The 12,908-nt window shown below is 37.7% G+C and overlaps 1 protein-coding gene across 2 annotated transcripts in view; it reads left to right on the forward strand.

Moving 5' to 3' along the window:
• Positions 1 to 12,908, forward strand: part of ST8SIA5 (ST8 alpha-N-acetyl-neuraminide alpha-2,8-sialyltransferase 5) — a 143,220-nt gene that overhangs the window by 100,401 nt on the left and 29,911 nt on the right. For both annotated transcript variants that reach the window (XM_074208591.1, XM_074208592.1), the window contains 2 exons: positions 6,908 to 7,052; positions 10,910 to 11,022. In XM_074208591.1, coding sequence (XP_074064692.1) covers positions 6,908 to 7,052; positions 10,910 to 11,022 — 258 coding nt within the window. The remainder of the gene's footprint in view (positions 1 to 6,907; positions 7,053 to 10,909; positions 11,023 to 12,908) is intronic.

The raw sequence follows: 12,908 nt of genomic DNA on the forward strand, positions 1-12,908 counted from the left end.
CTCATTGATATCCTCTTTCATGTACTTATTACTTGTTTCAACCAGTAGTTCTTTAAATTATTTTCAAACTATCATTTAAGATATTATTCATGATACCATTACTGTCTGTGGTTAGGCTTATTTTTTTTAGGCTTGTACTCTCCATGTTCATCATCCCTTCCTGCTTTCTTTTGGAATCTTTCCCTTATTTGACAATGATTTTAAAGTATCTTCACTTCACATATAGCACAGATTTCATATATCTATATATATCTATATATCTATATCATCTATCTATCTATCTATCTATCTATCTATCTATCTATCTATCTATCTATCTATATTTGGTCTGGTCCAGCTGCTCTTTGTTACTTCATTTTCTTAAAGTGCCATTGCCATTTTTTATGTTGCTTATTGCTCTTTAGGGAGAAAGTAAAGTCCCCATGTGGGTTGGTTCCAATCTTTTTGGTGTTGAGAGCAGAATAGAAACTAATAGTTATGTTCCATGTCATTTCTGATAGTTGTCTCTCTTCCAGTTTTAAATATAAGCATTCTTGGGATGTGACTTATCCAGATCTTTCTCCAACAAATCCCTACAAATACCCATTTCTTCTGAAATATTTTATAATGTTTTATGTTTTGAGTGGGGAACTTCTTTTACTCTTCTACCATTCTTTTCCATAACTCTTTACAATTGAATTTACATACATCTGAAAATGCCCTTGGCAAAGATTTTGCCTTTTTTTGACTGAAATGGGCCCTTATTGTGGCAATTAGTTTTAAAAATGACTACTTTTTTAAAACTTTTTTTCATCACTTATATCCAGTCTCAAATAAACTGGAAAGACAGGTAAGCAAAGCTAACTAATACAGTGCCCATTATTTGCAATGTTCTGTACTCACAGTTCCTGATATTTCTTAACTACAGAGAAAAATGAATTTACTTATTTTTTTCCTCCAAGTTCAAGATTGGTCATGGCATTTATTTAGAGTTTGACTTTACTCTATGGTTCTTTTCATTTATGTTATTGTAATAATTATTTCTATAGTTTTCCTTGTTCTACTTGCTTCTGTTTATATCAGTTCATAAGTGTCTTTCTGTATTTTTCAAAATTTTTTGCATTCATCTTTTCTATCAGTACAATAATACTCTATTACACTCATATTCCATAATTTGTCTTGTTATTCTCCACTTGAGAGGCATGGTAGCAACTTTTTTGAATCAGTAAGACACAATAGTTTTCAGAGACTATGTCTTTATTTTTATACATTTCTGGACCACAGCTCATAGGAGGTTGTAGCTACTGTAATGACACACCAAGTCTTTTCTCCTTCTTTTCATCCAATCTAGCAATTATTTTGATCTTTGCTCTGATCAGTCTGTGATTGGACTGCACACTGAGAGCTGATTTTGAAGTTACTTTTGTGTCTGTGACCAGTTATTTCTGTTGAGTCAATTTCATTTTTTTTAAATGATTCCATTTGGTGCTAATTATATCCATTGCCTTTAAAATTCTCTTCTTGAAGAAAGTATTCAGGATGTACAGGTGGGCGTCTACAAGCTTGTGAGCAGTCTATAAATCTTTGGCTTTTTAATTTCTTGATCTCAAACCATATTTTCCAATGTATTTTACACCCTCCTCTCATGCTCATGTTGGCATTGAAGACCTTGAATTTCAAAGTGTACTTGTTGTGGGGGATTTTGTGAATTCCTTCACAGAATTTCTGTACTTTTTCATTCTCTGAAATAGATCTTGCCTACACTGCAGTTATGAGTATGATGATCCTTTGCTTTTGTTTATCATAAGCCTCACAAGACAAGATGAAGAATCCTTTGCCTCTGGGTTTGTAATGAAAACGGGGTGCATGGCGTATTCCAAAAGGACTAGCACCTCTGGTGTGGATTGTCACATACTTTTGAGGGCTGTTTGTCTGCTTTTGGTGTCCACCTGTCATCCAACTCTCACCTGCAGTGGCCACACCTCAGTAAACTGTTTCAGCAGAATGACAGAAACCAGGTTCAGGGTAATCAATAGGTTTCAAGCCTGTCAATGAGTTAGGGGGGATGTCTATCCCAAGCATGTGAAGACTTCTCATGGAGAAAAGGATGGACCATAAGAATTTGCTCAAAATCTTTCTGTTCACAGCTTATCTGAAAAATCTCAGATTATAATGTGTCAGAGCTACTTAAAAAGACCTTCAAAGATCATCTACTGCCATCCCCTTACTTTCAGAAGAGAAAACTGAGGCCCAGAAAGATGAACAGGTGGAGTCAGGGCTCCTAATCAGCTATACAAGTCCTGGGACTCTGGGTACTTTTTGTTAATTCTCAATGAAACTGGTGATTAGGTTTCAGGGTGGGAGTAGTCTGGCTTTCTCTGGTCCTCTAGATCATATTAAAGTGATCATTATGGCTCCGAATAAAAGGATTTTGAGGATGGCTGAACCCAGGGGGCAGGGGAGGGACACACACACACATCCATTTTGGACAAATGAAGATTTCTTGGGTTTCCAGATGGTATACTCCTCTATTTCTCCTTCAGTCAGCCTGGAAGGACTTTAGTTTTTAAAGCAGAGGAAGCAAGAAGTTTCCCAGGGTATGACCTTCTTCACTGAGCCACAGCCTGTGTTGGCTATTGAGAGAATACAGTTCCAGGTGGAATACCAGCTGCAGAGGAGGAAAAAATATAATTTTTTTCAGACTCTTCAGCCTGGCGGATTCCTGAGCCTGTTTCATCAGCCACATTGTCTCTTCATTTTCTAAGCTCACATTGCTTTTGAGGTTTAACCCTTCAATGTCTGATTCGGTAATTATATTTTTGGACAAATGCTCTAAGGGAGAATTGCATATTAATGGAATGAGTATTTGGTTAGGAGTCAGAAGACGTGGTTTTATTTCTTGGCTACATTGCTGAAGTCCCTTAACCTCTCAAGCTTTAGTTTTGCAATCTATAAAAAGGAAATATTAATACTTGCACTATCCATCTCACAGAGTTGTCGTGAATTTTGAGTGGAGAATATTTTGTAAACTGTAAAAGGCTGCATATATGGGAACCATTAATAATGTTAAATCAGCAACATTTATTAAATTCCTACTTTGTGCTATGGTTAAAAAGACAAAAAAATGAAAGAATGCCTTCCCTCAAGGAGCTTACATTTTTAAGGAGGAGGGTGGGAAGAGAATATAGAATATATAAGTATTTACAAAATATGGACCAGAGTTGTGATTTTATTGTTATAGAAAGACCCTGGTGTGGAAGTTCCTCTGTCAAAGCAATCAGCATCTTCTCTGTACTTTAATCTCTTAAGAGAATTTCACTGAGAGACCAAGGAACTTTTCACAGTTATCTTTGGAGTAAAGATAAAATTTTAATTCAGTTCTTTCTGACTCTAAAACCAATTCTCAATCCACTACACCACACCACACTCCCTCTCATACAAAATTTTTGGGGGAAAGTCTAATAATTGGAAGGGCAGTATTATAGGTTTCTGTAAAGTCTGCTTTTGAAATTCAGGGCCTACTTTTCCCAAGAAGTCCTTTGGGATGACATAATATCTGATCCCCCCCTTGCTTCTGGAACACATTTAAAAACTGTTTAGACTTCCACATTTCCATGGATTGCCTGCTAATGTTCTCTTGTTTGTTAGAGAGTAAACCTCTTCTTTAATATGTAAACTAAGACTCTTGCATAATCAGCACTGAGTTTATGAAGGGGTTCATTTGTTTGTTGAATGTTTGCAACCTGGAATACACATTTCTGAAGGAAACTTTGTATATGTGGTGGTCAGGTTCTCAGACCAATCCTCAAAATCCTATTTATCCTGGGATGTACCTGAAGCACGGCACTTTTATAGACTTCGTTTGAGTGGAGTTTTTTTTGTTTTGTTTTTTTTTTTTTTACAAATTCTCTTCTCACAATGACCCTTTGAGGCAAGAAGTCATCATTATCCCAACTTCACAGGTGATAAAATTGAGGGTAGAAGTGAAAAGATTTGGCCAGTTAGGAACAAGTTATAGTGATAACTATGACAGTTACATGGCTCAGTGGATATAGTACTGAACCTATAGTCAGTGCTGAGTTCAAATTTGGCCTCAGATGCTAGCTGTGTGATCCTGGGCAAGTCACTTAACCTGTTTGCCTTAATCCATTGGAGAAGGAAATGACAAAACATTTCAGTATATTTGCCATGAAAACTTCATAGAGGGTCAAGAAAAGTATTGGACACAACTAAACATCAATAGTGATTAAGCATCAGAGCTGGAAGGGCAATTCAGGTCCTTTAATTCTAGATACAGTGTACTTTATGCTTTACCATGCTGGCTCTCCATTAAAGTTCGGTGGCAAGATCAACATGTCTGGAATGGTTTTTGTGGGGCATGCATTTAAAGTTTCTGATTGGGATGTCAGAATCCCTTATCCCCTCTCTGCAGTTTCACCAGTAGGAGCCAAGATTCCTCTGCATGTTGCTCATTTGTCAGACTGTAGGATTGAGAATATTCTCAACTCGGAGCTATTGGGCCTGGCTCCAGGGACCTGGGGGAGGGAGTCTAGTTTGGGAGGAAAGTAAACAGGGGGAGTTTGATGGGATGGTTGCCAGATTTCTAGAGAGTCACTTAAGTCTAGTTGCTCACCCCCTTCTGTATTCCCTTTTCTCGAACCCTTCTTCCTCTCCTTCCCCTGCTAAAGTTTAAGGGATTGATCTATTTATTGCTTCTGACTAGGATTTCTCCTTCCCCAACTTAATGCAGACCAGAATGATATCTCAGCTTCTGTTCTACTTTTCTGGCCCTGATGCTAGAAAAATCATACTTTTTGAAAGTAGAGATTGTTTCAATCTTTGTATTTATCTACGCAGTGACTAGCACACTGAACAAGCTTAATGATAATTTTTGATTGGCTGACTGAGAACCTCTACAGGTTTTTACTGCTAATCATGTAGAAAACAGGAAATAAGATACTTTGCCCCTCCTCTTTTTCACTTTGTCTCTAGCCCATTGCAAAAGGATCTACATGTTTAACCAGTGGACCCTTAACTACATAAAGGACTGAAGTGAAATTAATGTATGTTTTTGAAGAAAGGTACCATGGTACAGTGGAAAGAGAAAGGCATTTGAAATCAGAAGACTCAGATTCAAATCCCAGCTCTGCTACTTACTGCCTATGTGACCTTGGTTGAGTCATTTAACTTCCCTCATCCTCAATAGTAAAGCAAAGAAGTTAGATCTGTTGATGTCTAACTCCCTTCTAGCTTTAAGGCTATGAACCCTATGAGATCAATTCTAAAGTATTCTTGATATTTCTTTACAGAAGCAGAATGAGTCTCTTTTAGGATAAGGATATGAAGCAATGTTAGGGAAGCTAACTTTGAGTTCATTGCTGGAGCTAGGGAGAGGATGAAGGAGTGACTTGGTTTTGGGGTGTAGTGTTTACCTCAAGTGGAGTGAGAAACAAGAACCAGGGTTGGTAGGGATGGGCAGTCCCAGGTAGCTAGAAAGCATGAAGCAGTGACGGGAGGGGGAAGGGAGGTCAAAGGGGAAATTCTAAGAAATAACAAGAAGTTCCTAGAATTCCTTGGTTCATTTAGTGGGATTGCCTGTTTTCAGCAAGCTATATATGTATGTATAGAAGGGATATATTCAATTTGGGGGTACATCAGATTGAGACTTCTCTGAATAATACAGGGGACCTCAGAATTACAAGATACTTATTGACTGAAGTAGAATGTCAAATTTTCCCCAAAGATAATGGAATATCTATATTGGTCTTTGAATAGAAGCTGGAAGGAGAAATAATCATTAACTATCAATTAGTCAGTTGACCAACATGTATTAATAAAATGTTTGTGTTTCTGGAACTATGCCTGGTGCAATGGCCCATACACAAAATTTAAAAGTCAGGGTTCTCCTCTACTTGGACTAGTCAGGATCTAGTCAGGGAGCCAAGGCTCACAAGCATGACACAATCAGAGAAGAATATAAAGGTCTGTAATTGGGTGAAAAATTACATTCCCCAGACTGTAAGTTAATTCAAAGTTCAGAGAAAGGAAAGGTTATTATAAACCAGAGTATTCAGAGAAAAAATGTTGGAAGGAAATGGGTCTTGACTTGGATCCTGAATGATAATACAATCTTGAAAGGTTGAGTATATGTATGTGTGTATGGGGGACAGAGTGGGAGTGGGGCAGGGATGGAAACCATAGACTATGGGAAGAGTTGTTATGACCCTATCTCTGGAGGAGTGGTCTCTGATTGTAGTCAGGGATGCAGCTGTTTGCTGAATCAGAGGCTTATGTCATCACAGATTATACCCTAGATATAACATGCCTGACTCTAGGGGAGTGAACTAACATGGTTAGAACAAAGATAGCACAGATCCCTAAGGGGCCAGTTCTAGAGAGTGGGGTGGTAAAGACCACACAAATACAGGTGAGAGGAACTCGTCCTTGGGTTCTGTAAATCCCTTCTGAGATCCTTTCCAACCCTGAGTCTATGATTCTAGGAAACTCTAATGTCAAAGTTTGTATTGTAGTTACATCTGGGAGTTCTATCTGACTCCTCTTCTGTATCACTCTTTATAAAAAGCTCTCTGCCAAATCATATTGATCCATTTCAAAATATACATTATCCATGTTAGCCTCCTTCCCTTAAATCCCAAAGTAACCCCTGACAGGAATACCCATACACATCATCTGGCAGCCTATTCCAGCTAATGTACTAACAGCAATTTGAGCAAGGTCCAGGTGGGAATGAGCAAGTGGGGTGTGGAATGCTGGGGGGTGAAGGGAACAGGAAAGAGATCTGATATTAATTAGATGAGCTATAGTTCTAGTGTCTCTTGTAGTTGACAATCCCTTGGCAATGTAAAATTTAGAATGACAAAGAATCACCTAATTAATTCCTCCTTTTCTGTTTTTCCTTGCCTTGCAGGTCCACTCTTTCCAGGTGCTGTAATGCTCCTTCTTTTCTCTTCACCACCCAGAAAAATACCCCTCTGGGCACAAAACTCAAGTATGAAGTAGACACGAGTGGCATCTACCATATCAACCAGGAAATCTTTCGCATGTTTCCCAAGGTGCTGTGCTTTTGCATTCTTTGAAAAATGGTTGGGGGAATAGGGAGAGCAGAGGGAAGAGGATTGTGTTGGATGAACACATAAACCTCAACTCTACATTTCCCTCAGTGGTTATTGTTTCAGCTCACTGATAATTCAAGGCTGTCCATTTCATGGATAATTCTTTTTGACCTCAGATAAACAGTTAGGTCCCAACTGACCACTTTTTAGGTTCTACATGTTTTTTTTGAAAGGTTTTATTTATTTTGAATTTTACAGTTCCCCCCTAATCTTGCTTCCCCCACCCATAGAAGGCAGTTTGTTAGTCTTTACATTGTTTCCATGATATGCATTAATTTAAGTTGATTGTGATGAGAGAGAAATCATATCCTTAAGGAAGAAAAATAAAGTATAAGAGATAGCAAAATTACATAACGAGATAACTTTTTTTTTTTAAATTAAAGGTAATAGGCTTTGGTCTTTGTTCAAACTCCACAATTCTTTCTCAGGATACAGATGGCATTCTCCATCACAGATACCCCCATATTGTGCCTGATTGTTTCCCTGTTCGTATGAGCAAGTCCATTAAGGTTGATCATCACTCCTATGTTGCTGTTAGGGTGTACAATGTTCTTCTGGTTCTGCTCATTTTGCTCAGTATCAGTTTGTGCAGTCCTTCCAGGCTTCCCTGAATTACCATCCCTTCTGTTTTCTAATACATACATATATCACACTTTATTAAGCCATTCCCCAGTTGATGGACATTCACTCAATTTCCAATTCTTTGCCACCACACACAGAGCTTAGGTTCTACATATTTTGACACATCATTCTTCCTGTCCTAATGTGTCTATTCCTTAAATTTCAATAGGCCAAAAGTTGTCTGTGTAGAAATAAGCCTTGTGGATTGGTCAAATTGCCCAACTCATATCTGTGAGAATAGTAATGATGAATACATCACAATAACTCCTATTAAGCTACTTTCACACCCCTTATTGTACATGTGACTGTGTAGGGTGATGTACAATGAATATGACACAGATTTGGTCAATGCCTTCTAAGAGCTTATAATCTAAGACATGGACAATAACCCAAATTCACATCTAAAAGTTGTATACAAGCGTAACAAAATAATAATAAACCAAACTAGACAAGGCAATAAAATTTCCATTTCACATACATGACAGGGGCAAATTATTTTTGGAGAGTAGCAGGGAATGGTGATAAGTAGAAAGGATCAACTGGGAAACCAGGTACCCCAGTTTGTAAGAATTATGTTTAAAGTAAGAGTGAATAGTTCTGAGTAAAATGTCATTCTTTACATTATAGCTCTGGGAGACAGCTTTAAGATAGGAAAACTTAACCATGTGTGATCTGAGACTGGGCAGGGCACGGGCTGCAGAATAATAATAACCTCCTCACCTTCACTTACCCCATTAATCTAGGAAGCTTCAAGAAAGAAAGAAATTTATATATTGTTTTGCTTCATTTATTTGACATCATTCAAAATGAGTTTTTAATGATATCTACTTATAATCATAATCAATAATTCACACATATTTCACTTTAAAGTTTTCACAGTATATTTTTTAGTTAAGCTGAAGCTTATTCCTTTGAAGTGCCCAGATTTTGTTTCTTGTAACTATTCTAGAATGAAATCTTTCTTGAATGTGTTATATGCTGTCCTGACTTCCCTAACAGAGAATGCCAAACATAATTTAACCTTTTCTTGATGATTCAGAGTCATCATTCCAAGCATCAATTATGATAGCCTGCTGTAATGAGAAGCGCAGATCTGCTGTTTTTGGTATCCTTGTCTTTTCCCCTGCTGTCAGCTGTCACCTCTATTGCTGTCATCTGGTCTGCTTCAAGCACCACCCTTCCCCCAATTTCTTGATCCTAATCTGCTATGGATTGGGAAAACAGGTAGCCCAGATTGTAAGAATTATGTTTAGAGGAAGAACTGTGAGTGAAAGTCAAGGTTCATTCTTTACTTATAACTCTAGGAAAGCTTTTAGTGGTATTTAAAGACTTTTTTTCTTTTTTTCTTATCCTTCTCTTTTTCTTTCTTTCCCTTCTTTTTTCTCTTTTTTCCTTGTTCTTAATAAATACTCTTTATGTAATAGTTTTATTTTTATAAAATATATCTTATAATGTCAATTTCATCTTATAAAATCTCAAAGTACCGAGTTCTAATCACATTCTTAGCAATTAGAATTGAAGAAGGAGTTGCTTTGTTCATTTATTTCAGTGGTGATTCTTTGTGGTCCCATTTGGGGTTTCCTTGGCAAAGACACTGGAGGGGTTTGCCATTTCCTTTTTCAGCTCATTTTAGAGATGAAGAACTGAGGCAGAGTTAAATGACTTGCACTGGGTCACACACCTAGTAAATGTCTGAGGCTGGATTTGAACCCAGGAAGATGAGTCTTCTTGACTCCATGCCCTGCACTCTGTACATTATGGAATCACTAGGTACAGTTTATAGAAAGGAAAATGTAGGACCTTAGAGAGCAGAATGGTCAAGTCCTATGGAGGCTAGAATGGGCTGTGAGTTGGAACTCCAATCTCTCAGTTGCTTTTCCAGTGAGCTAAAAGAAAAATTCAATGTACTCTGTGTCTGCTCTTACACATCCTATAGAATTTATTGAAGATTTTTTTTATTTTTTTGGCCAGGAGTGGGGAGGAAGGAGAGAAAAGAAAGATTTGAGGCAAGATGAAAGGGCTGATTTGCATAGATCTTTCCAAATCAGCAAAGTAAGAGAAAATAATGTTTCAATCAGTTTATACTTCTATAAAGTTAGACAATATGAGGATTCTTATTTCCTCCTAGGGACAAAACTATAAATCTGCTGGTATCCATCAAATGAACAATAGTAACCTGTTTTATAGTCTCTTGGTTTGAGTTTCCTATGGGTGTGGATAACTGATCATTTGTCTTGGGGACTGGAGTGGTGGTGGTGGTGATCTCACATTTAAACAGAATACTTCAGGTATTAAAAGAAATTAAAAAAATAAAGATAACGATAATAATAGAGCCATGCTATAGTTTCTTCACACCTTGTTTTTCCCCCTCCTTAAAAAGTTTAAGAAGTACTATTTCTCTCTCCTACACCCCCAATAGGCTACCAGACAAATGTCCCACTGGGGAGACTGACTCTATGCAGTCCATTATGTTTCCAGTTTCCAGACCCACAGACTGCAACTCAGCTTGGGAATCTGACTGCATTCATTATTATTTCAACCCAGTGTAATTTTCTACTAAGACATAAGATTGGCTTCTAGTCAGTGAAAGTGCTGCTATCCTGACACAAACCCAAGGTCTCTCTGACTGTGTTCATTCTCAGGGACTCACTCTCCCAACTTGCCTAGACCAAGGATGGGGGAGAAAAGCTATCAGAACCTAGATTCATTGAAGGTCAAAGCTAAAAGGACCTTTAGAGGTTATTTTACCATATCAGGTAAACTTATTAAAAGTTCATTGACTGACCAATTTAGGTCAAATCCATCACTTGGTGGCTAAAGAGTTATCTAGGTATAGTCGAACGGAGTCATATTGTCCCTTTCCTAAAGACTTCCTGATCAGATTTCTATTCTTACGATTAGGCATAGAACAAGCAGTGTAGGGGTACTGGGGAGAGCCCTGGGGGAAACTGTAAGAAGACCTACCTAGATTCCAGGTTCAATTCTGTCATTGGCTGTAAGACCTTGGACAATTGACTTAGCTTCTATGTTTCAGGTTCCTCATCTGTTGAATGGGATAATAATGCCTCTTCCACTTATCCCTGCAGAGCCTGTTGTGAGGATCAAAGTAAACAACAGAAGTAGATATGATAGATTATCACTGGCATTCTAATTGATTGCTCACTGTCTCTCTGTAGGACATGCCATACAACCGCTCTCAGTTTAAGAAATGTGCAGTCGTGGGGAATGGAGGCATCCTGAAGAACAGCCGGTGTGGGAGAGAGATTGATAGTGCAGACTTCGTGTTTCGGTAAAAAGCATTCTTTTTCTTTTCTAGGGTTTGGGAGATACTCTCAGGGTCCTCTTGGAGACTTTCCCATGCATCTTTCCATTAGGATAACTAGGGATACTTAATATGGGTTCTGGAAATGGTTTAAAAAAACTGATTGTTGTATCTTACTAAATTTCCTTCACAATCTTAAATACTTTATTTTACTTCATGGGAAAATATACAGTGATTGGTGATGGAGGAGATTAAAAGAGAAAATAGTGTTGCTGCCCTCGGGATGCTCATGGATATTATAGAGTTCCAACTTGAAGACATATCCTGATGGACACCTCACTCCTTCCAAACCACTTTTGAGTAGCTTTTGTTGTTAGGAAGCTTTTCTAAATATTTAGCTGAAATTTGCTTTTCTGCAACAGTTTTATTTGACATTTAAGACCTTTCACAATCTATCTCCAGCCAGCCTTAATTCATAATCTTTTCCTTGATGCATTTATTCCAAACTGAACTAATATCTGTTTTTCAGTCTCATCTTACTAGGTAATAGTAGATATAATACTGGACTTGGAGTTCAAATCTAGCCTCAGGCTAGTTGTGTGACTTTGGACAAGTCACTTAACTTCTGTCTGTCTCAATTGCCTCAATTGTAAAATGAGTTTGTAGCACCTATCTCCACAGGTTGTTGTGAAGATCAAATGAGACCATTTTTGAAAAGCCCTTAGCGTAGTATCTGGCACTTAATAAATGCTTCCTTGTTTGTTTGCTTCCTTCCTCTTCCTCTCCCTCTGTTGGAATCCTTTTCTTTCTTCAACACCCAGCTCATATAGTTTCTTTCATGAAACCTTCCCTGATCTCATCCTTGACTGAAGGGAATCTTTCAGATTTTTCTAGAGCATCTTGTCTAGATATCCACTTTGCTACTAATACATTCTACCTAGTATCATAATCATTTGTCTTTATCATGTTATCATCATGGTAAAATGGAATGAGTACTTGATTTAGATTTTGAAGTTGCTATTGAATAATTTTTCATTTGTATACAATGCTTCATGACTCCATTTGGGATTTTCTTGGCAGAGATACTGAAGTGGTTTGCCATTTTTTCTCAAGTTAATTTTACAAATGAAGAAACTGAGGCAAACAGGATTAAGTGACTTGACCACAATCATACTACTAGTGAGTGTCTGAGGCTTTGGGTTTGAATTTAGGAAGACGAATTTTCCTGATTCCTGATGTTTTATCCATTGAGTCATCTAACTGCCTTAGATTCAGGGGAGCTATCTTTAAATCCTGATTCTAGCATCTGAGTGACCTTAGACCAATCATTTAACACATCTCTGAGTTTCATTTTTAAAATGGAATAATAATGCTTCTACTATGTCACCAAGTAGTGGAAAAGTGATCTGTAGATCCTAAATTGTTATATAAATCTGGGACATTTTATTTATGTTTTATTTCCCTGTCTACATGATATAGTGTTTCTTCCTACCTCATACCCCACCATTAGATTTTGAGCTCCTTGGTGGTAAGGACTGTGATTTTGTGCCTTATTTTCTTCTTTTTAATCTATCTCTCAAATACCAGTGGATTGATGCCCAGAATCAGTGACAATCTAGTATAAAATTCAGAACTAGAAGGACTCCATAGATTCATTAATAAAAGTTCCTTTCTTCCCTTTGGTTGGACTTGGGGCTCTCAGTTTCTCTTTGGCTAGATTTTTTTTTGCTTAGGGAAAGCAGTCAGATTCAACCTCCACAATATAATAGGAGAGCCCCCCCCCCCAAAAGAGTTCCATGAATTCCTGCTATAAGAGTCACCAGTAGGTGAAACAATAAGAGATTGACTTGCAGAGAGAGAGAGGGTCTTGCCTCAAGTCTTAGATTAGACCCTTATTGACTGTGATTTTAAAG

This window comes from Macrotis lagotis, chromosome X (genome assembly GCF_037893015.1).
Source record: "Macrotis lagotis isolate mMagLag1 chromosome X, bilby.v1.9.chrom.fasta, whole genome shotgun sequence".
In the NCBI taxonomy this organism is placed as follows: domain Eukaryota; kingdom Metazoa; phylum Chordata; class Mammalia; order Peramelemorphia; family Peramelidae; genus Macrotis; species Macrotis lagotis.